Source organism: Arvicola amphibius, chromosome X (assembly GCF_903992535.2).
Source record: "Arvicola amphibius chromosome X, mArvAmp1.2, whole genome shotgun sequence".
Taxonomy (NCBI): Eukaryota; Metazoa; Chordata; class Mammalia; order Rodentia; family Cricetidae; genus Arvicola; species Arvicola amphibius.
The window spans coordinates 110,033,960-110,057,519 of NC_052065.1; the positions used below are offsets into that span (position 1 = coordinate 110,033,960).

The following is a 23,560-nucleotide window of genomic DNA, read 5'->3' on the forward strand; positions in this document are numbered from 1 at the left end:
TAGCAGTCTTGGAAATCAATCTGTAAACCAGGCTGGTCTCAAACTCACAGAGAACTGCCTGTTTCTGCCTACTGAGTGTTGGAATTAAAAGTGTGTGCCACCACACCCTGCTATTAAATTTTTAATTCTATATGTGGGGGTGTATTTTGTCTGCACACTGGGAGTGGGCTTCAGATTCCATGGGGCTACAGTTATAAACTGTTGTGAGCCATCAAATTGTGAGCTGGGAATTGGACTGGTTCCTCTGGAAGAGCATCCAGTGCTCTTAACTGCTGAGGCATCTCTCCAGTCCCAAGGCCTGTACTTTCCATCTCTAGTTTTTCAGATCTTTAATCACAAAAAGATTTAGACCTTTGTGGAAGGCCCTTTCTGCATGGATTTAGATGATTGTGAGGGTTCTGTTCTTAAGTTTCCTTATGTGTTGAATTGTACTTAATGATTAACGTACTGTAAACACAATTTTGCATCTTTGGAATGAAACCAACTTGGTCATTGATGCGACCTTCTTAATATGTTTTTTAATTCAATGTTCAAGGATTTCATTGAGAATTTCACCATCTCTGTGGAAAATAAGTATAGTTAGTTCTCTTTTCCAGTATCAGGGCTCTCAGAATGAATATGTTAGTGTTCATCCCCTTTCTGTTTTGTAGAACGTTTGAAGGAACTCAAATTTGAACTGTCAGGAGAGACAAGGTAACATTAGCTCTTAGGGTACAGTCTAGTAATTCTGGTAGTTTTGTGCCCGAATTGAGCCTGTCTTGATTGTGAGCCTGATTATGAGGTTAGCATGATGGAGAGCAGAAGGGAAATCTGGAAAAGGAAAGACTAGTCCCTAATGACGTATTCAAGTTTCTGGACATGACTTATACCAGAAGCTAAATTATATTCAGACTTCGCAGCCCTTTTTCTCCTGAAGCAAAATTGGATTTTGTTGCTGTTGTTGTTCATTGGTTTCTTTTGTCACGCGCAAGCAAAATAATTCAATATGCTGTAGCAGAGGATGCTGGATTAGAAAAGCCGGAACATTTACAAAGAGAATGGATACTGAAGAGGAGAGAAAAGCTTCCGACCACAGTTAAGTCAATGCTTTTGATGGAACAGGCACAGAAAAGAGTAGGTATAAAGGTACAATTGACCCTGTGACTGGAGTCCGTTCTGGGACTGCTTATATTCTGCAGGCGTCAAAGAATCTCCGCACAGAACTTCCACCTGACAGCTGTGCTAGGTGCCTGCTCTTTAATCTCCCAGATACACGTTTACCATTCTGCATGCTGTATTCCTCCCTGGGAGGCTGACCTTCATGGATCACATCACTAGCTGCTAGTTTTGTTCTGTGGTCTGACTGAGGAGAATTGCTAGCAGGAGACAGAGGGAAGAAGATTGAGTATGTAGTCTCCTTTTTCCTCTCTCTCTATGATGACCTATCACTTAGGCTCTCTTAACCCTTCAATGAAGCCATTGTTCTCCTCCAGACAGACAACTCTACACACCCCACACCTGCCCCTGAACCATGGGGTCTAGGAAGTGGCAAGTGTTCAACCCTTACTGGCTGGGTTACTGTGCTATTTGCATTTCCCTACATTTATGCTTTCTGTACACGATACCTTTGTAACTAAACTTTCTCCCAATTACTACCAAGTTACCCATTACTATCTATTTCATAGTGGGACTCTGATCAGTGCTATACTGATCCAGAAGAATCATGGCATGTACATTGTGGAGAGTAAGCTGTCAGGGGGAGCCGATCACGTCCTTCTCAAATCTTTTATCTCTCCCTATCAAATGTGTTTACCTTCTGCTCTACTGAAGAACTTTGTGAAGGAGCCTTTAAATTTCTTCTTTCTGTTTCATATCCATCAATCTTGTCTGCCCTCATCGCCCCCAACACACATTCTCATTCTCCCTCCCTCTCCTTCCCCCTCCCTCCCCAAACCTTTCTGCCTGGAGAAATGCACAGTATAATTACATTTTTGTATCATTTAAATTACTTTTTTAATATATACAGATATTTAAGCCCAGTAAAAGAACAGATTCTAACGAAAAGCCAAGAACAGAAAAACATATTTTCCCTTTCCTTGATACACCCCAAATCAAACCATATCAGCCTAGTAGATCTTTGGCCAGGGAAGCTCCCAAGTCAATAATGTATTCCTGCTGCAACCTAGTCTCTAACTTAAATAAAGAGCTGGGCTGGGGATATTTGTCTTTAACAGCTACGTCCATGAAAGATTTGCTTTGGGAGACATTTATGTGGTCAGATAAACCTGGAAGTCCCTTATCCAGTGTATTCAGATTTTCCTTTGGCCACCAGCTCACAATTAATGACACAGAAACTTATTATTAATCATTAAATCTTGGCCTTTAGCTTTGGTTTGTCTCAACTAGATCTTATAACTTAAATTAACCTATTGATATTAATCTATATTCTGCTACATAGCATTACCTCTCTTCCATCTTGCACCTCCCATCTCCTACCAGTTTCTGGCTGGCAACTCTACCTTTCTTCTTCCCAGAGTCCTCTCAGTGCCTGGAAGTCCCTCCTATAGATCCTGCCTCATTATTGGGCATTTAGCTCTTTATTAAACCAATCAGAAGGCACCTTGGTGAAGACACATCTTCACAGTATACAAACCGATTATTGCACAACAATCCAGGCTTCTATTGAGATCTTGTTTCCATCCCCCTATCTCAAAGTATCTCTCAGTGTCCATGTCCTATATAAACAAACAGAACAATTTATATCAGGATTCAACTTTGATAAAGGAAGATGCTGTCCATGATGGGGGACAGGCAGGAAGATTGTGACTTCAAGACCAGCCTAGGGGTACAAAGCAAATTCCTGTTTAGAAAAAAAAGAGGTGGGATAACATGACAAAGTAAGGTTGCTATGACAAAGGGGTCTCTTCAGGAAATGGAGAATGGATGTTGGAAAGAGGGATGCCCTCAAATAAAACAGCTTTTAACCTATGTCCCTATAGATGAAACCCTACAAGTTAAAAGCAATATTGAAAAACAAAAACAAAAACCAACCAGTCTTGAACTAATAGAATATCAGTTGTCAAGCTTTTCCCCCATATGGCTTGCTGCCCATATCCCTCTGGGAGAAAAATCAATGGTAAGATTCAGAAAAAGAAATTCATATATTGCTTTTAAATTTCATTTATTGTTGCCACCAATTCCCCAAGACAATATAAATATTTTCTACAATGAAGACCCCAAGTAAATGGATGCCTAAGAAAGATGACTTTAGAATAATCATTTTAGAAGAGTGGAAAGTAAAAAACCATACACAAAATATAGCAAGAACAAAACCATGAAGCCATGTGGAAGTAGTATTTCTCATTGACAATCAAGTAAAACCAAGTGCATTGCAACAGATGGCATACAAATCAAATCCTGGTACAGCACAGTATGGGAGCCTGTTTAAATGAATCAACTAGAAGCTTACTGAACAGTTAGACTCTCACATGAATGAACACACTCATTAATCCAGTTCTGTATAATATCCAGTTTTGTATAAGAAAGCTATTTTTCCATGTTCTAGCTGACAGTCCAAACTGTCTTAGTCCTTTTCGATACTTCTTGGAAACTGTGAAAGTGATATCTGCCACTGAATGAGAAACACACATGACAAGATCATTTCTAATTTCTTATCTATTGTTAAACATATTCATTAGGACCATGTATTATGTATAAAATATAGCACCAGTAGTTGGGTTCCTGCGAACCGGTAACTATCTTAACTCAAGTTTGATATATTTCAGAATGTTTGGGATATGATTTGGGATATGCTTTTTCAAAAGATGGTAGGCACTTCCTGGTAAGCAGCAGCTCTGAGTGGAAAGAGCACTGGACCTGGAGTCAGAGGCAATGCAGGTTGTTTTCCCTTAAGAGCCTTCCCAGATCTGATGCTGTATGCTCTTTTGCTATTAAACCTTGAGATTTTGACAGAGGTCATTTTGAAACGGTTTCAAGCTGTTGTCGTTTTCATTTCCTTATTCTCCTTTTCAAGGGCTAGGAAACTTGAACTTGTTGAGGAAGTAGGGCCGGAGGAGTGAGTTTCTTTATGTCTCCGTGTTACGTAGGCCCACTCTGCTGCTCAACTGACCTGCTTCAGTTGTTTGTTAAATGTGGCCAGCCCCTCTTAAATCTACGCAGAAGATTTAGAAGGGCCTGGAAGGGGCAGTCCTAAGAGCAACAGCAGTCCATTCTGCCACGAAACCCAGAGAAAAGCACCGTGTTAGGAGCTAGATCTGTGGTTCTAGTTCCCAAGCTGAATCGGCTCAAGTTCCCAAGATGAAATACTTCCTAAATCAGTTCACTTCACCAAGTGTTGCTTTTGTTCTCAGCTTTCCTTCTCTTCTACTCTACGTGTGTTTGTATCTCCACAGCAGTGTCTGACCAGAGGAAACCACAAGCTAAATCTGTCCCCAAGTGATCCCGGCAACTTCCTCTCCAATCTCTTTCTCTTTTATACCCAGTCATGATTAACAATATCACTCATATCTCATTGGTTTTAGCCAAGCTTAAAACTCTGGGGTTATTTTATACTCTTCCTTCCCCCCAATTCCTGTCTTGTTCTTGTCGTCTCTGTCTTTGATTCATCCCTTATGTTATTACTGCCCAAGTGCTCTGGCTAAAATGCCAATGTGCGCACAGAGATTCCCTGATTAAAACACTTTAAAGACTCTCACACATCGTCCCTGAATACTCATGCAATCCACTCTCCCAGCCTTTCCTCTGAGCTCTCATGTGAACGGTTCAGAATTACCAAAGCACGAGATTGCTTCATGCTTATGGCTTTGAGTGCGCAATTCCCTCTGCTACTTTCTCAGTCAGAGAGAGTTACTGTCCCTTGTGTTCCCCATAGCATTCCCGTATACTATGTCTGTATCTCTCGTTACGCTATATCACAGTCACGTCTTCACTTGTCTTCCCCGTCAGACTTTCAGCTGCCCCTTCCTGGAGAAACTAAGCATTGTAGTGTAGATCCAAACTGCAGGCTGGTAAGTGGAATTCTAATTTGCTTTGGACCCTGAGACACTATGCTATTCTGTAATCACGCCTCCTCTTTTTGTTCCAGCCCTCCCTCTGGTGGAGGCATCAAGAAGCAATTGGAATGGTCACATGGCCAAAGAAAAAACAAAGCAACTTGGCTGATACACAACCTGGATAAACATCTGCCTCGTGTGATTTTTAAAGGAAACGCAAAACTGGCTAATGAGCATTGGCTTCAGGGAGGCCTGGCAGGAGCTTTTTGTCCTGCCACGTATTAGTTGGAGAACCCTAATTTCAATCCCCAAGGTTGTAGCTGGGGGATCAAGGCACCCATCCCTGCTGATCTCGAAGACAACCACACAACTATCAAGCAAACAGGTTAAGACGATTTGACCAAAGAAGATTTTTTTTTCATGTTTTCTCTTCTGTTAGGAGTTGAGAAAAACTTGTTTGCAAGAATTTTTGCCTTTGGCTGGTTATACTACAGAACAATCAAGAACCAGTGCATCCCTATGCTAACACTTCTCCCCGGTTGCACTAGGATCTACTTTCCTCCACAAAAAGTCTCACAGAAGGTCTTCATCTCTATCCCAGATCAATAACCTGTCAGCATTGCTTGCTGTCCTGGCGAAAAATAACAGAATCATGCATCAGTATAAGTCACCTATGGGAGACAGCCAAATGTTCAAGCCCCCTCCCCCTATATAAAGTTCTGTAGGGAGAGTGGCTTTCAGTTTTGTATAGCCTGGGTTTGTCTGTTGTTAGTTTTTGAGGAAAGACCTTAGAAGGCAGTTTTAAAGGTGAGTGGGTGGTAGGTTAGAATACCCACCCGACTGGGAATAATATCACCTCTAAAAGCAACACATTTTAAGAAAACATGATAGACATTGTCCTGACAATATGAATGCTATCAGATACTGTAGATAGTGAGACTACTATCAAGAGGTCTGAATTTGAAGGGAAGGAGAGGGAATTAATATAGTCTGTCACTGGGAGAGATGACCTTTAAAAAAATCAAGCAGGTCCCACAATATCACTTTATACACACGTCAAAGGCAAGGAAAGATGATCTGGTCTTAGGCGTCCATCTGGCTGTGTCTTAACTGAAAAAAAAAAAAAGGAATCGAAGTGCTACCAGGGATAACACAAAATGAAAGCAGAACCGGTGTGAGTGGTCCCCAGAAGTTTCTAGGTTTCTATGTTCAGGGTGAAGATTATCCTCCCCACAAAACGATCGTTGATGACATCATTTATGATGCCTTTGCCCTTCAGCTGGCACTGTACAGGCACCACTTGGTTCTTCACCACATCTGTAAAATGCATTGCGACCAGGGGCGAGGTGTAGTTAACCTGGAGGTGAAAGAACAATACATTCTAAACGGACCAAGGTGGCAGCAAGGATTGGGGAGGTGGTGATCAGAGACTCAAGGTAGGATAACCTCGGCAAAGGGAACTGTGCAGACATCATGATGCCAAGTCACAAATGATCACAGCAACCAACATGCTTTCCCTGCTTTGGAGAAATTACACCGCTCTCTCATAAGTCACTGTCAAGTTGTGTGATTGTCCTCTGGGGGGAAGTCAATCCTGACTCAGAATGATTTGATTTTATGGCTATCAGACCATAAATCAAATGAGAGCTAGTATACCTCAAGATCCTATACTGGAGACGAAGCCTGCACTGGCCCACAGGAATGTATGATTATTTGGACGTTAAACACACTGTTAATAATGTCTCCTTCTGGCTTGGTTGGTCATTAGCTGTGTGACTTTGGGGAAGTCCCTTCTTCATTCTGAGCTCCAATTTTCTCATCTGAAAATTGAAGTGCTTAGATAAGACCGTATATGACAGCCTTTCAGGTCTGGAAGGATGTGCAGTTGTTAGGAATGTGTGGATGGAGTCCCCTCCCCCACTCCTATTGCAGTCCACAGCTCACTTGTCTGTTACTACCTACCACCTGCTCCTTCATTTTCACAAATCCTTGAATCCTTGGCAGCTCTCCCTTTGTCTCTGAGCCCGTTATGAAAGAGGGGGAAAGAAGGATACAGCTTACGTGAGTCAGTTTGCCATAGTAAGGGTAGTAGCGGAGGTCAAAAGACGCCGACTCTGGGTAGTAATTGATGGATCGAATGTCATTTTCGTCACCTTTCTGTAAGCAAAAGCAGATAAATGTGAAATGTTGGGTTACAGAGGAGTTAGAGTCCAGTCTAAAGGGATTCTGGCTCAGGTAAAGTCACTATGTGATTCTCAAGCTATTGTTTCAAACCTAAACTCAGAATTGGGTAGGGCTCAACCCTGATTTGTCCTCAGAGAAGCGTTTCTAGGGTGTGACCATTCCTTGTCATTATAGTTCAAAGAAAATCGTATTGAAGGCCTGGGCGATTGAGAGCAAAGTTACTTGGTATGACTTTGTTCTGGTTTCTTGGGTCCTAGGCAGAAAGGCTTCAAAGGCAATTGAAAACTTTGTACTTTTCTAGGAAGAGCCTGTGATTGTAGCCTATCTCCAAAGAATCACAGTATGCCACCCGGCCTTGGATTTTGCAACTGAAGCAGGTATGCATTAGGGAACATTCCCTAAGTTCCCATTGCAGGTTCAGTTCTACTGGAAGTCACATCAGGTACACAGGAGCCTGAAGTATAGCCACACCATCTATAGTTAGCTCATTTGAACGCATGCTTCTGTCCTCATTCTCTGTACCACTTAATAACTGCGTAAAGAATTCCGACAGTAAGCAAGAGAACCCAAATAAGGGGGGCGATTAAACAGGACTACCCTGAATTACACAACACCAGGTAATGGAGTGCTGTTAGAAGCGGGCAGTTTGGGGGCTCATACGGACAAAGGGTGCATCTCGACTACTCCATTGCTCATTGGGGCCATATACTATATGTCAATATACTATATACTATATACAGTATGCTGTAACAGGTTTTGGTACCAACCGAGCACCCTATACTTCAGTTTTGGTTATTACCTCATCCTGCTTGATTGCTACAAGTGGGTATGGATTTGACCACTACTGATTTTTTTTAAAATGTATACTGACTGTTAATGTTTCTATTTTTTTTAAGTAAGGTTCAGTATATAGTAATTTTGAAAATGAACAGCTTACATTAGGGAAATGCAAATAGAAGTTGGCCCAATTAATGTGTTAGATTCAGAGCTAGGATATGGCTCAGTGGCACAGCACTTGCTGTTACTTTAGACTGCGTTAGTCTTTATGACTTATTCATATATTCAAAAACGAATGAATTTATCTTTAATGATGGCCTGTGGGATCACTTCCATTAGTTTGTAGTCATAGCCCACATGTGACTTTATACACACACACACATACATCTGAACAGAAGGAATGCTCATCTCTTCTCACCTTGCTCAGCTGGCAAATACTGCCTGACCTCATGAGGCTCATCTTCCTTATTACCATTTCCCACATGGAACTGGCCATTCTTTTCCGTGTCCCCACGGTACCTTTCATTTTGCCTGTTAAGATGTCTTGTCCCTGATTTCAGTTGTGTTTACTTAGGCATCCCCAACAGCTAGCTAAACACCTAGCATATCATAAGTGATGTATAGACATTTGCTGAATGTGGCTGGGTGGCTGAATGAGTCTTTTGTTGTTTTCCGTTCTAGTCCTATGAAGCCTAGAGTTGTCTGCTATATTCCTAGTTCTGAGAATGACTATTTTCACAATGTTTGCAAGACAACTATCCAAGACTAAAGGATGCAGATGATGTCACTGAACAGAAGGGAGCAATGTTTAAGAAGCAATGCCAAGATTGAGGGCTTTTGCCTACAAAGGAGCTAACTGGTGTAGATGAGATAGGAGTTAATGGTCCCTTGAAGGACAGTTAATTAGCATATTAATGGACTTCTGTGTATACCTCCCTTGTAGTCATTTGTTATTGCAACACCCAGTGCCACTGGTCATTGCTGTAAAATGTGAAGTTCAGTTTTAAAATCAGGGACTAATAACTCTAATGAAAGCTGCTTGTTTAGTTCAAAGAAGCAAGCCATTAGAGCTAAAAGCAAGAGTATAAACAGAATCCCAATTAATGTCTTAGCACAGTCTGGTTCCCTGCTGTGGCCCCTAGGTGAGGTTCAGCCTCTGGCTTTCACAGGTGGAAATCACACACACACACACACACACACACACACGCACACGCACGCACACGCACACGCACACGCACACGTACACACACTGAATGCTTTCTGGAAATAAGACCTTAATACATTAAAAGGAAGAAAAATTATGAAAAACACTAATGCTTTTCCTATTCACCACCCATGTAGAAGTCCTTGGAACAGAAGAACTATCTCTGACTGAAGCAAAAGCACTAACCATACTTACTCTGAAGGAGAATTTACCTGAACTTTGCAGGCTACCTTCACAGGGTCTCCAAGCTCAGGACGAAAGCCTACAATCTAGTGAAAGAAAACCAGTGCTCGCTTTAATTATATATTTATACGTATTTATTTATTTTCTTTTTTAAAAGACAGGGTTTGTCTATGTAACAGCTCTGGCTGTCTCAGAACTCACTCTGTAGACCAGGCTGGCCTCGAACTCACAAACTCACAGACATCTGCCTGTCTCTGCCTCTTAAATGCTGGGATTAAAAGCATCTACCATCACCACCCCGGCCTACTTATTTACTTTTTAAGAAACAGACTTCACAGTAAAAATGGGATTTTTCTCCCTGCCTTTACTTATTGCTCCTCACACATAAATTTCATCTATGCCCCTTTTTAGAAATGTTACAAACAACTTCAAAGTTGTGTAGCCCAGCTTACTTCCTGAAATATTTGTGTATTAGGCCCATCCACAGAATAAAAGACTGCTGCAAAAATAACCAAAAAGATGTAAAGAACTTTCTAGTTTCAATAAGACTGTATTTGACAAAAGGTTCTGGCACTCCCTAAGGAAGACATGTTTTTTTTAAGGTGCATTTAAAAAGTTAATCATTAATTTATTTGTATGTGTATGGGTGACTGGTCTGCATGTATGTGCGTGCACCATATACATGTCTGATGGCTGCAGAGGCCAGAAGAGAGTGTTAGATCCCCTGAGACTGGAGTTAGAGACAGGTGCTATGTGGAAGCTGAGAATCAAATGCAGTTCTTTCAGAAGAGCAACCAGTAATCTTAACCACTGAGCCATCTCTCCAGCCCAGAACAGTGTATTTTTAAGTGCTAGGAAAACAAGAATCACTCTCCATTATTGCCCAATGTCAACCCTGCTTGTGTTCCAACCATCTCTGGACTTCCATTCCATTTTTGAGACAGAGGCTGACCTGAATTTTGAGACCCTCCTGCCTCTGCCTTCTGAGTGCTGAGATTAGAGACACACTCAGCTGCATTCAACTAGTGGCCCTCAAGAGGCAGGTTGGTGTGTAGGAAATGTTCAGGAAAAAATTAATTGGTCAATGTGTCCGGTTGTTTGCAGTTTTGATGATGTGGATAAAGATGGGCAGAGCTGCAGTATGTGCATACCAGAGTCCAGCAGAAATGTGGTTTCCATGCTCTCCTACCCATGCATCCACTTAACACCAGCAGACCCCAGGGGCTAAGATACCCGGTTCATCTTGAGGAGGATGCAAGGCTGTCCAGTAGAGTATCCAAAAGTAGGGTCCTCTAGCCCAGAGCAATTCTTCAGGAAGGAGCGCTTAAATTGGCAGGCCTTCTTGTCCTCATCCTCATCCCCATCTTGGATGAAGAACTGTCCCGGAGGACAATCTACATTCATTTCCTCTTGAAGACTGTCGTTATAGCCTAGAGCACATGTGGGTGGCAAAGGATCGTGTTAGAGAGGCACCAGAGGGGAAGCCCACACTTTCAGGGCTTTCCCTCTAAGTCCCTGTACTCCTTCTGAAGTCCTCTTGTTCTACCACTGGGGACTGGCATTAGGTCCCAAGGAATATTCCCAGCGCCATCCCTCTAGCACAGCGGTTCTCAACCTTCCCAATGCTGTGACCCTTTAATCCAGCTCCTCATGTTGTGCTGACCCTCCACCATCAAATTATTTTCATTTCTACTTCCTGACTGTAGTTCTGCTACTGTTGTGAGTCATGATGTGAATATCGGATACACACGATATCTGCTATGGTACACTCAAGGGAGTTGTGATCCACAGGTTGAGAGCGCTGCTCAAGGAAGCCCGCTTGCCTCTCAGTCCAGCTGCTAGTATAATCCACTGCCTCTCACTTCCTCAGAACTTTCAAGTGTCCATCTCAGGGTTAGAAGTTGATCATTTTATACCTTTTCTCCATTTCCAATTATTTCTGTTTGGATATGGCAAACAGCAAAATGGGAGTGGCTGTCCTTTCTATTCTGAGAGAGAAATAGGCCTGTATCAGTAGATTTTGTAAGAGGGGCTATATCATATCAAGACACAGTATATGTCATGAGGCTGTTTCTAGCCTAAAATTCCTTAAATTCAACTTAAGAAATGTCTCCCTTTGAGATCAAGCACAGGTGACTATGGTAGAGGAACTGGAGGGATATAAAAGAAGGAGAGGCGAGAAGAGGAGGGAGAAGAGGAGGAAAAAACCAAGAACTCCTCAACTTCTAAAGAGGCAAGTCACCACTGCAAAAGAGTGGTTTACATTGAAGTCTAGAAACTGAAGACAGCTACAGGGTCCGCAGCAAGAGAGTAAGGGAGTGAGGGCTTCTCTAACTCTGAGGTACTTTGGTCCTTTTATATTAGACAGAATGGGGGAGAAGTGGAGTTATTTGCGCATTCACTATTGGAGCCTTCGGAGTCCATAAAACTGGGCTTTGAAAATGTACTGCGCCATCCTAGATGGCGGAGTTCAGTGAATCCTCTTGCACCCAGACATGCTGTCATGTCTGAAGCTGTTCACTCATTTAGAAAAGATTTTCCACCTATGACCCACCAGAGGTGAAACTTAGAAAGGACTGTAAGCTCCACATCTAGACAGGTTGTAACTTGGATATAACGTTATTGAAATGTTAAATTGGTCATTTTATTTTATTTCTCAAAATTCCTTGACTTTAAGTATTGAATTGCAATTAAGTTAGTAACAGAAATAGGTTTCATTATAATATTTTCCCACATAGATTCCAGTTTGTCTTTTTATCTATCTCATCCATTGCAACTCTTACTTGCAGTCCTGGGCCTTGAACATAATAGGAAAATGCTCTACCACTAAGCTATGTTCCCAGTCCAGAGAACTTATTTTGACAAAACTGCATTTAATTCAAAGGTTTGTTTTAATCTTTTGACAGGAATAAGAACTATGCTCAAATACTAACTTTTAAAATAGAAACTGCACTCACATGACTCAGCATTTTTCTTGAGACATGGGTGTGGCACTGACTGCACCATTCCCATACTCATAGGGATGAAACCAATGCTCTGGGATATGAATTTCAGATACTGGTCCTTTTGGGAAAGGCATCATATTTATTAGTTATTTTCTTATTTTCATGTGCATGTATTGCATATGTGGTGTGTGTTGCATGTGTGTGGGTACATCCATGTGCACGTGCATGTGGAGACCCAAGATTGATGCTGGGACGCTTCCTGGATTGCTCTTACACCTTATTTATGGAGGCAAGGGTGTTCCAATCAAGCACAGAGTTCAACAATATGGCTCGTCTCACTAGTCAGCTTTCCACGGCTCTGCCTTCCGAGGCTGGAGTTACAGGTTCTTCCCCATAGCCATACAGCATATGGGGATTCTGGAGATCTGAACTCTTGTCTTCTTGCTCGCTTGGCAAGTGGCAAGGGCTTAACTGCTGAGCCATCTCCCCAGTCACATGCCATTGACTCTTTAGCAGTAACCCAATGCCTTCTTGTTGTTCCCTGCCGTCATCATCGGGTCAAAATTGGTATTTCCCCATCTACTATCTTATTGCAGGGATTTCCTCAGCAGAAATGCTGGCAATGTGCATCCTTGAAATAGCTCACAAGCATTTTTAAAGAAAGACACTATGCTGACTAAGATGCCCAAAATACTTTTGTGACCCAAAATAGAGCTCCATGGATCAGAAAGAACTCAGCTCTGTTGTTCTACAGGTGTGGACTCTGAAGCTGTTTCACTCCAAACAGCAGTGAGCATTACTAATACAAAGCTGAACTTGTAACTCCTGCTTAAATGGCACCAGCATAGTCAGGAATCACGACGTTTCTCACACTGAAAAGTTCATACAAATCACCAGAATTTTTTTTTCGAGACAAGGTTTCTCTGTAGCTTTGGTGCCTGTCCTGAAACTAGCTCTTGTAGACCAGGTTGGCCTTGAACTCACAGAGATCTGCCTGCCTCTGACTCTCAAGTGCTGGGATGAAAGGCATGTGCCACCACCGCCCGGCCACCAGAAAAATTTTAAATGAAGACCGGTTTAATAGCTATGGGGTATGGTCTGAGATTCTACCAACACCTGTGTGATGTTGATGTTGCAGACCCCAGGCTAACAGAGAGCTGCTCTCTCTCCTCAAGGTTCCACAGACTTCTGAAGCTTCTACCACCTGAGCGTTCACAAAATGAAAGACAAAGCCATTCATTCGAGAACATTACAGACACAGGAATTCTCAAAACACTTGAGGTCAACGTGCTAGGCAGAGCTTCAGTTCTCCGACTCTTATAAATTGCTGTTACAAAAAGACACTTTCCCTTTTCAAGATAGCTCATCCCAGACTTCTCATACCCCAGGGACGTACAGGAGGCGGGGATCTGGCAGCTCTCGGAGGACAGTCTCCTTTTCTCACCTTTAGCTCTCTCCAGAATGATCATTTAGAAGAGATCACTTAGAAAGCCAGTCACTTGGGTGTGCCCAGGATTTAAGTAGGTGGTGCAGTGTGCTCATGAAGAAAAAAGTTCTGTGCCTTAGAGAGCTCACATCAGGCAACACACAATCGGAGCATTTTAGATATCTTAATTAAGGGAGCCATTTTAGGGCTGGCAGGAGACTTGACTCTAGAGGGGTTCCCAAGTGTCCAAGGAGATGTTCCTTGGGCAGCAGAGGAGAGGGTGCCTGAACTGGCCTTGTCCTATAGCCACACTGATGAATATCTTGCATATTACCATAGAACCTTCATCCAGTGATGGATGGAGATAGAGACAGAGACCCTCATTGGAGCACTGCACTGAGCTCCCAAGGTCCAAATGAAGAGCAGAAGGAGGGAGAAGATGAGCAAGGAAGTTAGGACCACGAGGGGTGCATCCACCCACTGAGACGGTGGGACATATCTAATGGGAGCTCACCAAGGCCAGCTGGACTGGGACTGATGGAGCATGTGATCAAACCGGTCTCTCTGAATGTGGCCAACAGTGAAGGCTGACTGAAAAGCCAAGGACAATGGCACTGGGTTTTGATTCTACTGCATGGATGGGCTTTGTGGGAGCCTTGACTATTTGGATGCTCACCTTCGTGGACCTGGGGGGGAGCGGGGAGGACCTTGGACTTCCCATATGGTAGGGAACCCTGAGTGTTCTTTGGCCTGGAGAGGGAGGGGGAGGGGGAGTGAGGGAAGGGAAGTGGGAGGAGGGGAGGAGGTGAAAATTTTTCATAAAAAATTAAAAAAATTAATAAACGATGCAAGCAGGCATGTGAAACAGCAGAGGACCATGGTGGGTAGGAGTGATTAAATCAGCTTTTCAAGCCACCCACTACTTTTCTGAAGAGCTTTTCACTCCTCAGGGCAACTTACCCTGGAGAAAGCCGTTCAGGCTGACCACATAATGCTGCCAAGTTTCAGGTTGGGAAACGTTGAAGTTGAAGTTAAGGCTATGAGCGAAGGGTCTGATCATGACTCCTGGCAATGAAAACAGGTCTTGGATTGATTAACCCATTCTTGGATTTTTTTTTTCTATACAGATTCCCATGACACTTCCCTCCCTGCCACCCCCCCCCCACAGCAATCAAAATGAAAAGGACCATAATTTGCCAAGTACCATTTCACTTTTCCTCTTAATAATTGAATCTCTAAGTCATTACCGGGAAGAATCCAAGTTAATTGAGGCTGAACATGCTGTGCAAGCAGATTTCTGTCCAGAGAGCTCTGACAATGCAGGGCATTTGGGCACACTCACCGGGAGGTTTCACCTGCTCAGTGAAGGTTGGCATGTAGGGACTGATGGCTAGGAACAGCATGTACAGGAATAGGGTGATCACGGCAGCCAGGGAAGCATAGAAGAAGAAGTAAATGACTAAAATCAGACCTGCAGAGCAATTGAAGATGACAGTAGTCAGTGCTTGCCAACAAGCCCCACCTCCCTGCTGGACTCATGAACCAAAATCAACTCAGGCAGATTCAGGATATCTTCCTTATTGGACTTTGTCAATCTGGACCTGGTGAAGATTGACTGTGTCAGGGGTTTGAAAGTACTTTCCCTTTACAGTATCTTCAGAGAAGCATCTTGCAGGGCACATGATGACTATAAGCAAGATTATAGGGAGTGGACTTCAACGGAGAGCAGGGGGGACATTGCTTGGGAGTCTTCTAGGCCATGGCTGATGTCCTGAATACAGATGGTTCTTTGCTCTTCATTATGGCAGGTATCCAAAAGAGACCTAGCAACGTGATTATAGATATTTGCAAGGGATTGAAAAGCAGCCTTTCTTTTCACACGATCTAGAATTCAAAGCGTTGACTCATTTCCACTGGACTTGCTTCTAATCAAGGCTTACCCTTGACTACTTATTTAAAATCTTACTCATCCTTAGCAAAGATTAAGTTGCTCTTCTTTCCGAAAAGAACACTAATGAAGGGTGGGGAAGACAGTAGGAGAAAATAGTACTTAATCACTGATATTTGTTGTATGTGAACTTGGGAAAGTTGTAGAATCTACAACATATATTTATCTGTATCCCTGACAGTATCCCAAATTCAGTCTTTTCATAATCTTATCCTGATTCTACCGCTTCTGTCTGTTTCATCTTGGATCTGAGGTTTGCCTCTCTGGGCCTTAGTGTCCTCATCTGGTAACAAGGACAGAAGCATAGTACTTGATATATTAAATAAACATTAAATAATGCATATCAACACCATGGCACATTGCCTGGCAGATCCTAAGTGCTCTATAAATGGCATCCGTCATTATTGCTATTATTAATATTATTATTGCTATAAGCTCAGATTCATGATTATATGAATTGCCCTTCTCTGTGTTATATTAGGATTATGTTCCAGGACTATATAGCAGGGTGAGGAAAATGGGCATGAGATAGATGCCCAGAGCTCTTTTAGCCTTCCTTGGGGACCCCTCAGGCAAATGTATTTGCCTTCACTCATAGATGTGCCAATGATACTGGAACTAACGGTTTGAACTGAATCATGAACCAGAAACTGGGATAAGCCATACAACTCCAGTGTACCCCAAAATAAGTTCAAATGTTAATTTAGAAAACTGAACCATGAACCAAATAAAATTGGGGGAGGAGGGGGGAGAGGGAGTGTGTGTGACTGTAGTAATCCAGCTGGAAATGGAATTGACCCTGTATGTTTGTGTAAGATGAACTAAAGCAAAATTGAAACAAGGACGCATTGATTTAGCTGGAGTTCCCAGAAAAGAAGCAACCATGTCTGTGTGTTTGTGGTTCTTGCCCGTTGGTCACTGGCAACATCCTAACGGGATGTGTCCTGTGTTTCTGCCTCCATTTCTCCACTCCCATTCCCATCCTGGGAATGGACCGACAGCCTGGAGCCATCTTAGGGGACCAAGAGATTCAGTTTCATGCATGTAGGGTAATCGATGGATCACAGGTTTATTCCCTTGGCAATATCTTCTCTCCTCCTTAAAATGTGTGGGCCAGAAAGCTATAGATAAGATAGTGGCACTACTAGTGAGTCCCCTTAGCCTGACTCGGGGAGAGGTGACCTTGAGACTGTGCTAGTTTGGTCTCTCACAGCCCTCAGGCAAAAGCAAGTACTGCCCCATTTACAGTCATCAATCTCTCTAATCTCTCCTCCTCCAGATAGATAGCTGTACCTGGGATCCTCCTCTAGGTTTCTGTCCTGAGTAGTCCCCACCCAAGCTTGGACAGGCTCCCAGCTCTTTACCCAACAAAGCATTTAATCTCTGGAGGTCTTACAAATCAGGGAGAACCTTGCTCATTGGTCAAATTCATGAAGATAACGAGGCATTCTGGCAAGAGAATGAATTCTGGTATTTGAATCCCAGAACTGTCCCTTAGTTACTGTGTGATTTTAAGCCTTTCTAAGCCTGTTTTTGCACTTGTAAAATAGAATAATAATATTATTTATTACCTCATATGATTCTTGTCAATATTCTGCTGTCTTGCAGACAGGTGTCTGAATTGCTGCGCTAGCCTAAGACCTGTGCGCCATGGGTCTGGCTGCAGCCACCAATTAAGCATCCCCATCGTTATGTCTTTCCCAAGCACTTGAACCTTTCTACATCATTCCTCTTTGCTGTCCCATGCCTTGTCATCTGCCAGAGCAATTTATATGGATGATGTCTAGTGAAGTGCCAATGGTTGTTTAAGAGTTAAAGTGTGGGTCCCCTCTCCCAGAATTGGACTTGCATTTCCCAAGCCAGTTTTTCCAGTCCTCTTCAGGCGAGGAAGAAAGAGTTGGACCCCCTCTAGAGCTCCAAGGAGTGACTAGCATTTGTCTGTAGCCTCCAGGACATAGGAATGTCCCTTAAATGGTACATTGGTTACAGTTCCAGGGTTGGGCAGGGGTGGGGCTGGGAACTGAGGAGGAGCAAAGGGAGATGGGCATTGTTTAGAGCCTCACACCTGCTCTTCCTAATTTCAGGAAATAGAGTTGGCTACTTCATGCAAACGGAGCTGAATTAGCAGCATTGGCTACAAAACACATGAATCTTGGCCAAAAGGGCCTTTGGGAGGAAGGGCCACTGACTTCAACAACCTAGAGACTTGGCAGCAGGGGACTAGTACTTCATCCATGCCATCCACTGTGTTTTTCTATTTCCTCCTATGGATTAATCAGCAGCTGCTTTCTTTTCTTCTGGGATGTGCAGAATGTGAAAAGTATGAGTTTTCTTACCCACAAAATCTTTTGAGGAGAAAGCGCTGCAGCAATAGTTTACAAAGTAAGTGTAAGTACTCCTGGGAATCGAGTTCTGGATAATGTGTGAAGTAAAAATCGTGGCAACGTGTGATATGAAGTGAAAGAGCTAAGATATGAAATTCTATCAATGATCCAGCAACAAGGAAGCTCAACCTTATTCCCTAGCAATGATCTCTTTAAAACCAGCTCTTCTATATGTACCATGGAGGCATAAAGGACTCAGAAGCTGGGGTCTGGACAGGCTTCGGGGCTCTACTTCTCATACACTGGTAAGTGAACGGATAAGACTTTATAAAGCCATGGTCGGGTTAGCAGGAGCTTGGTCTGATATCCTAGACACAGTCTTCTACATATTCCTTTCAGTCTTATGGTTTTCATCCTATATTGTAGTCTTGGGCTGATTCTGATAGAGAGGCAACACAGAATCCCCCACCTTCCCATTTGGTTAAGCCTGTAGTCAGTCACATGCATAGAAAGTGACAGGCCTGGGGCACACACACACACACACACACAAATCCCGTGCTTTGTCAACTCATCCTCAGTGTTATTTTATATTGCATATCGAGACTAGTAGATTTCAGTCACACATTCACTCTTGTTCATCTATTTTGTGGCTTTTCTGATGGAGCTGATCTGTCCTCAGTTCAAGGATGTCACCAGCCACTGGTCTTTCTGTGAAATGTTAAGAGAAGTCTGTAACAAACCCGTCGACTGGACAGCAGAGGAGCTCTGGATACCACATCAAAAGCCAAGGACACCAGACTGGGGCATTGGGATGAATTGGACTTACTCCGATTCTGACCTGTTCGGGCCAGAGACATCCTTTTCTCCGGGTCCCACAGGTATTCAGTCATGGTCTGTAATTTCCGCCTCCAGGCATTGCCTGTCGACTGACCCTGACCTTCTTCCTCCCTTTCTTCCTCCTCCTTTTTTCCTTCCTCCTCTTCTTCCTCTTCCTCCAAACCAGGAGCCATCATCACCTGAGCCTCTTCTTCTGCTTCCTCCTCCTCATCTGCTAAGTAGTTCTGATTTACTTCATCCTGATCATCCTGGAGCAGCGACAAAAGGCAAAGCTCTCTGTGAGAAACACAGCCCTGGTGGCAAAGCCCACGAGCCAAAAGTAAATGGAAAACACTCACTATTTGGAGATGTTTCAAATTTCCACATCCCCAGAAAAATACCCATTGTTGCAAGAGGTGAATTTTCCTTCTCCACTCTTTTGGAGGAAGCATCCTTTATATAGTCCATATTGAAGCACTGTTATTTCCACAGTGATGCTAAATTTACCTTTTAGTGTCAGGTATTTAAGTTCTTTCTCTATGATATTTCATGTCACTGCTCTGTCCCAGGCCTTGACCTTCCACTGAACTTTAACCTATCAGGACTGAGCTGAGCTCACACTGAAGGCCCGAGCAGTCTTGGACATTTATGCCTATGATGGCAACTTTCCAGCCCAAGCCAGCTCTGTCCTAATGCTCTGTACACTTTCAGCTGCTTGACCTCACCATCCTAAGTTGCGTCTAAAAATAGGCTCAGACAGATATCAAGAGGAGAAGCCAACTGCCGTACCCCTCCTCAAAACTTCCACAGCCTTCCCGACACAAACAAGGACTCATTTCCTGCTTCCTGTCTTAAGCTAGACAGACAGACCCCCTGAGAGATGAGATCCCAACAGATACTTCCTTTGTTTTCCCCTGTAGCTTAGTTAAAAACTTGGGCATATCCATACACATATACGTTAACACTAAACAGACTGAACAATGTTAATTAAAGTAAGAGAGAGCCCATAAATTTGAAAGGGCCTAAAAGGGAGCAGGTAAATAGGAGAGGTTGGAGGGAGGAAAGGGAGTTGGGAAAAGATGTAGTTATGTTTTAATTTTAAAAATTAAATAAAAATATAAAATCAAAAGTTGGGCAGAAAGTAAGTACTCAGCATCTATTTGTCAATTGATTCCAGCCAGTACTTGAGATGTGAAATAAACCAGAAAGAGATAAAGCAAGCAAGAAAGAAAAAACCCCAGACATCGCCAGTGGTATTTCCCATGCCTCCGACGTAAAGGCTCTTTGGGAGTTTGCCAAGGCTAACTGCAAGAGCAGAAAATCAGGCCACCCTCCCTTCTCTGTGCCGTCCAAGTCTGAAGAGTGTCAGGGCTGGTGCACCTGTCGGGGTTGGATGTGTCAAATGCTAGAAGCCCTGGGCTCTGTGCTGCACCCTTTCTGCCCGATTCCTCAAAGGCCACTTAGAGGGCACTCAAGCTACCCATGCTACCTTGAGCAGAGAGTTGAGCAAATTGGCTTGTTCCGAAACAGTGACAGTGTTACAGAAGGACCGATCTCTGCCCTCTGCGTTTAGCCTGCCCAGAGCTCTCCAGCTCTTGAGTACGAGCACCCTCGAATTTGTTCAAACGCACAGCTCCATATCACATACCATATCAGAACTTACGGGGGCTTCCAAATTAGGATTGTCCAAATGAGCTCCAGAGAGGGGAGAGGATCTGGCCAAAGCCACACAGCAAATCCATGACAGAGTTGACAGTCTCGGAACTTGTGTCTCTTGATACTCTGCACAGTTTCTCCTCCATCACACTGAACACAAGTGGCTAGAAGTGGCTTAGCAGATTTATGAACATGATAATGTCTTAGAGTCTGTGTTCCCGACATGTAGGTGCTTATAATCAAGGATTTTTTTTGACATGGATTCATAGAATAAGGCTTAGGAAAATCAACCTTGCCTACCATTCACTGCTAAATGAACTGATGCACGTTCTTAAATGGTTCACTCGTGTGTGAACTTATGTTCACGCTTATCTCCCAAATCAGGCTTTGGACACACAGGCGGAAGGTCCATATTTTCTACCGTTTTGTGGTCTATTCACAGTGTGACACCCACAGCAAGGTACTCAGTGGATACTCTCAGTGCTCCCGCCTGGACTCTGGAGGAAGGTTCTCACAGTTTGTCATCCTTAACCTCAGAAGTTATACTTACTAGACTAGCTAGTCCTCACGGTCCCTAGAAAGCCCATGCACCAAATTCTCACAGAATTTAAAATGTGACATTTCATCAGGAAGGGTTTCAAATCTTTTCATATTTCTGGAACAACTTCCTTTTGTTGCCTATGCCTGCCCTACCACCTCTGCTCTGCAAAGGAAGCAGCTGGCCATAAGCACAGCCTTATTTTATTTGTAGATATGTGCTTCGCATAATCTTATTAAAATGGTTGTCATTAAAGTCTTATTCTCCAAGGAAGAATTAATCTTCTTGGAGCTTATTTTCCCCTCATGGATTCCTACCACCTGAGTTTTGTTTCAGGAACCAAAATATTTTTTCCTCTTGTCTGCTTCCAGGGTTAGGGAAATGTCACAGCGTGCAAGACAGGCTTTTCCCAAAGGCTCCTTGTTAACGAAAGCCTTCGTAAAATACACTTTCATGCAATTATTTAACACGCTCCAGTAGGAAATGTTTTGGCGATGAGGACGTTTATCTCCAAGGTTCTGTTTCTGTCAGTTTCCTAAAGTGGCACCACCCTCATGTGATAGGGAGTGTGAGCATGCTCAGATATGGTAGTGGGCGTGTGCTGGGGCTCTCATGTTTCCCTAAAAGGGAAACCTGAAGGACAGGAGGTAGCTCCATTTTGAGCAATCTAAATATATAAACATCTGAACAAATATACAAACAAGCAATATGACCCAAAGGATAAATTTGGACCTTGCACTGAGTAACATCATGCAAACGTCTGAATGGATGATCGATTTAAAAGTAAAAAAAAAAAAATACACATACAACTGCATCAAATTATTTATTTTAACTTGATCAGATATTATAATGAGCAAGATCCCCTGTGGCACTTAAAATTCAAACTTCTGGGCGAATAGTTCAAATTAAGTACAACAATTTTAGCGATTCAGCATAGAAAAGAAACCAAATAATGTACAGCTATATATACTCCATAGACTGACTGGTCTTAAGAGGGAAGAAACACTTCAGGTACTAAAATAAACATTCTACATCAGAGTGATAAGAAATTCCCTTAGTGCTTGACATGAGGTTAGAAGAATTGTGTTGTTGGTGTATTTTTTTTCTCGCTCTTGACAATTATCCCTTAATTTCTTAGGTACATAAGCGGCCATGCGCAAAGAAAAATGGTTTATGCCTTGCTTTCTTTGGGGTTCATTTAATAATCTCCTTGCATGTCAGAATACCCCTCCTGAGAGTGTTGTACATCCACACACGTACTTATGGCTTAGAGCACAGTAAATGTAAAGGCACGTTTGGACCAAATGCATTTGTAAAGACCCTGAGAATAAGCAGTGATGTGGGAGGTATGTGCAGGCACATGTGCACGCACCAGTGTGTACGGATGTGTGTGATGAGGCGAGGTGGCAGACAGGGTGATGAAATGGGTGATGGTGGGCCGGAGCTTCCAGAGATTGTATACAAGAAACACAGTGGAAAGAACACAAGTTACAAACAATATACACATTCTCATGTTGGGGTCCCCAACAACTTGCAAATCAATCTGGCACCCTGCTACTTCCCGAAGGTGCCTATCACCAGCAGCCTCCTTCAGCATAGCAAGCGGTGCCGGGGAAAGGATGGATAGGCTTCCTTCTGGTTCATATCAAGGATCCTGTGTTTTTAGCTATAGTTTGAATTTCTGTCTTAGAAAAAGAGCAGCTGGTTCCTAAATGCCACCACCCAAAGGGGCTGGGACAGCTGGCCAGGAGGCGCCTTGCATTTCCTCTTTTTCCCTTTTCTCCTGGCTAAATTTCTTGCAGTGAAACCTCTGCTCCCATCTGCAAAGGTCTGTTCATATTCTAGATTCCTAAGAAAGCTTATTCCCTGGTATCTTCCCACTCCTTTATCTCTGTTCTCCCACAAAGAGGTGAGCCCTCCTTCCACTCAGCAGTTTAGGGTGCCCCGGGATGCTGGGAGTCACTTTCCTGCGAAGTCTGGGCTTTCCTAAACTTTATTTATTCCTGTTTATCCCAAGGCAAGACAGCCATAATCCAAGGTCTACACAGCACTCAACCCAACCAATTAAAAAAGGGCAGCAAAATATTCGGCTCCCCGAGACTCACAAGTCTGTAGCGATAACCGTAAGGGAAGGCCGGAGCCCTTCTGGAGCGGAGCTGCCTTCTCATGGCTGTTCAGCGGGCCAAGATGCTGCAGAGCAGAGGCAGGCAAGTAGGTCGGAGTCCTGGAGCTTCTGCTGGTACAGGAGACACTGGTTGCTGGGGACACTTGGCGCCTACTAAAAGTGAACCTTGCTGGCATGAGCCCTTCCCCAAAATAATCTAACATGCTCCTCTCTCATTGGTTGGCCCCTTCCTGGAATCAAAGGAAAGCCCTTTTGGAAAAGCAAGCTCATCATTACAGGGAGGGGGAGATATTCTGGGTCACGAGGATGAGCAACTCACCACCCCCTTCATGTGCCTTTCCACCTCTTGCCCTTTGCCAGCACCCGAAATATGATGGACTCAATGGAAATCTTAAGTCATATTGTTCTCAATTGAGAGTTGAAGATCAGTATGTGTGTGTGCG

At 43.3% G+C, this 23,560-nt stretch overlaps 1 protein-coding gene across 2 annotated transcripts; it reads right to left on the reverse strand.

Annotated features, from left to right (window-relative positions):
• Positions 1 to 6,186: 6,186 nt before the first annotated feature.
• Atp1b4 (ATPase Na+/K+ transporting family member beta 4) lies at positions 6,187 to 23,160 on the reverse strand. 2 transcript variants are annotated; one of them, XM_038317387.1, is made up of 8 exons: positions 23,098 to 23,160; positions 18,821 to 19,067; positions 15,053 to 15,181; positions 14,671 to 14,775; positions 10,573 to 10,769; positions 9,369 to 9,425; positions 7,053 to 7,148; positions 6,187 to 6,348 (listed from the first exon to the last, which is right to left on the reverse strand). In XM_038317387.1, the coding sequence occupies exons 1-8, from the start codon at positions 23,158 to 23,160 to the stop codon at positions 6,187 to 6,189; spliced, it is 1,056 nt and encodes a 351-aa protein (XP_038173315.1). The 2 variants fall into 2 exon arrangements, with proteins under 2 accessions (XP_038173315.1, XP_038173314.1); XM_038317386.1 differs by having other exon boundaries at positions 18,809 to 19,067.
• Between the last annotated feature and the right edge of the window lie 400 nt (positions 23,161 to 23,560).

Excerpts from the sequence above, each read along its gene's own strand:
- Atp1b4 (XM_038317386.1), bottom strand. The coding sequence starts at position 23,160 with ATGAGAAGGCAGCTCCGCTCCAGAAGGGCTCCGGCCTTCCCTTACGGT. Across the intron at positions 14,776-15,052 it reads TGAGCAGGTGAAACCTCCCG|GAGTCATGATCAGACCCTTC; the intron begins GTGAGTGTGCCC and ends TTTCATTGCCAG. Across the intron at positions 6,349-7,052 it reads ACTATGGCAAACTGACTCAC|GTTAACTACACCTCGCCCCT; the intron begins GTAAGCTGTATC and ends TTTCACCTCCAG.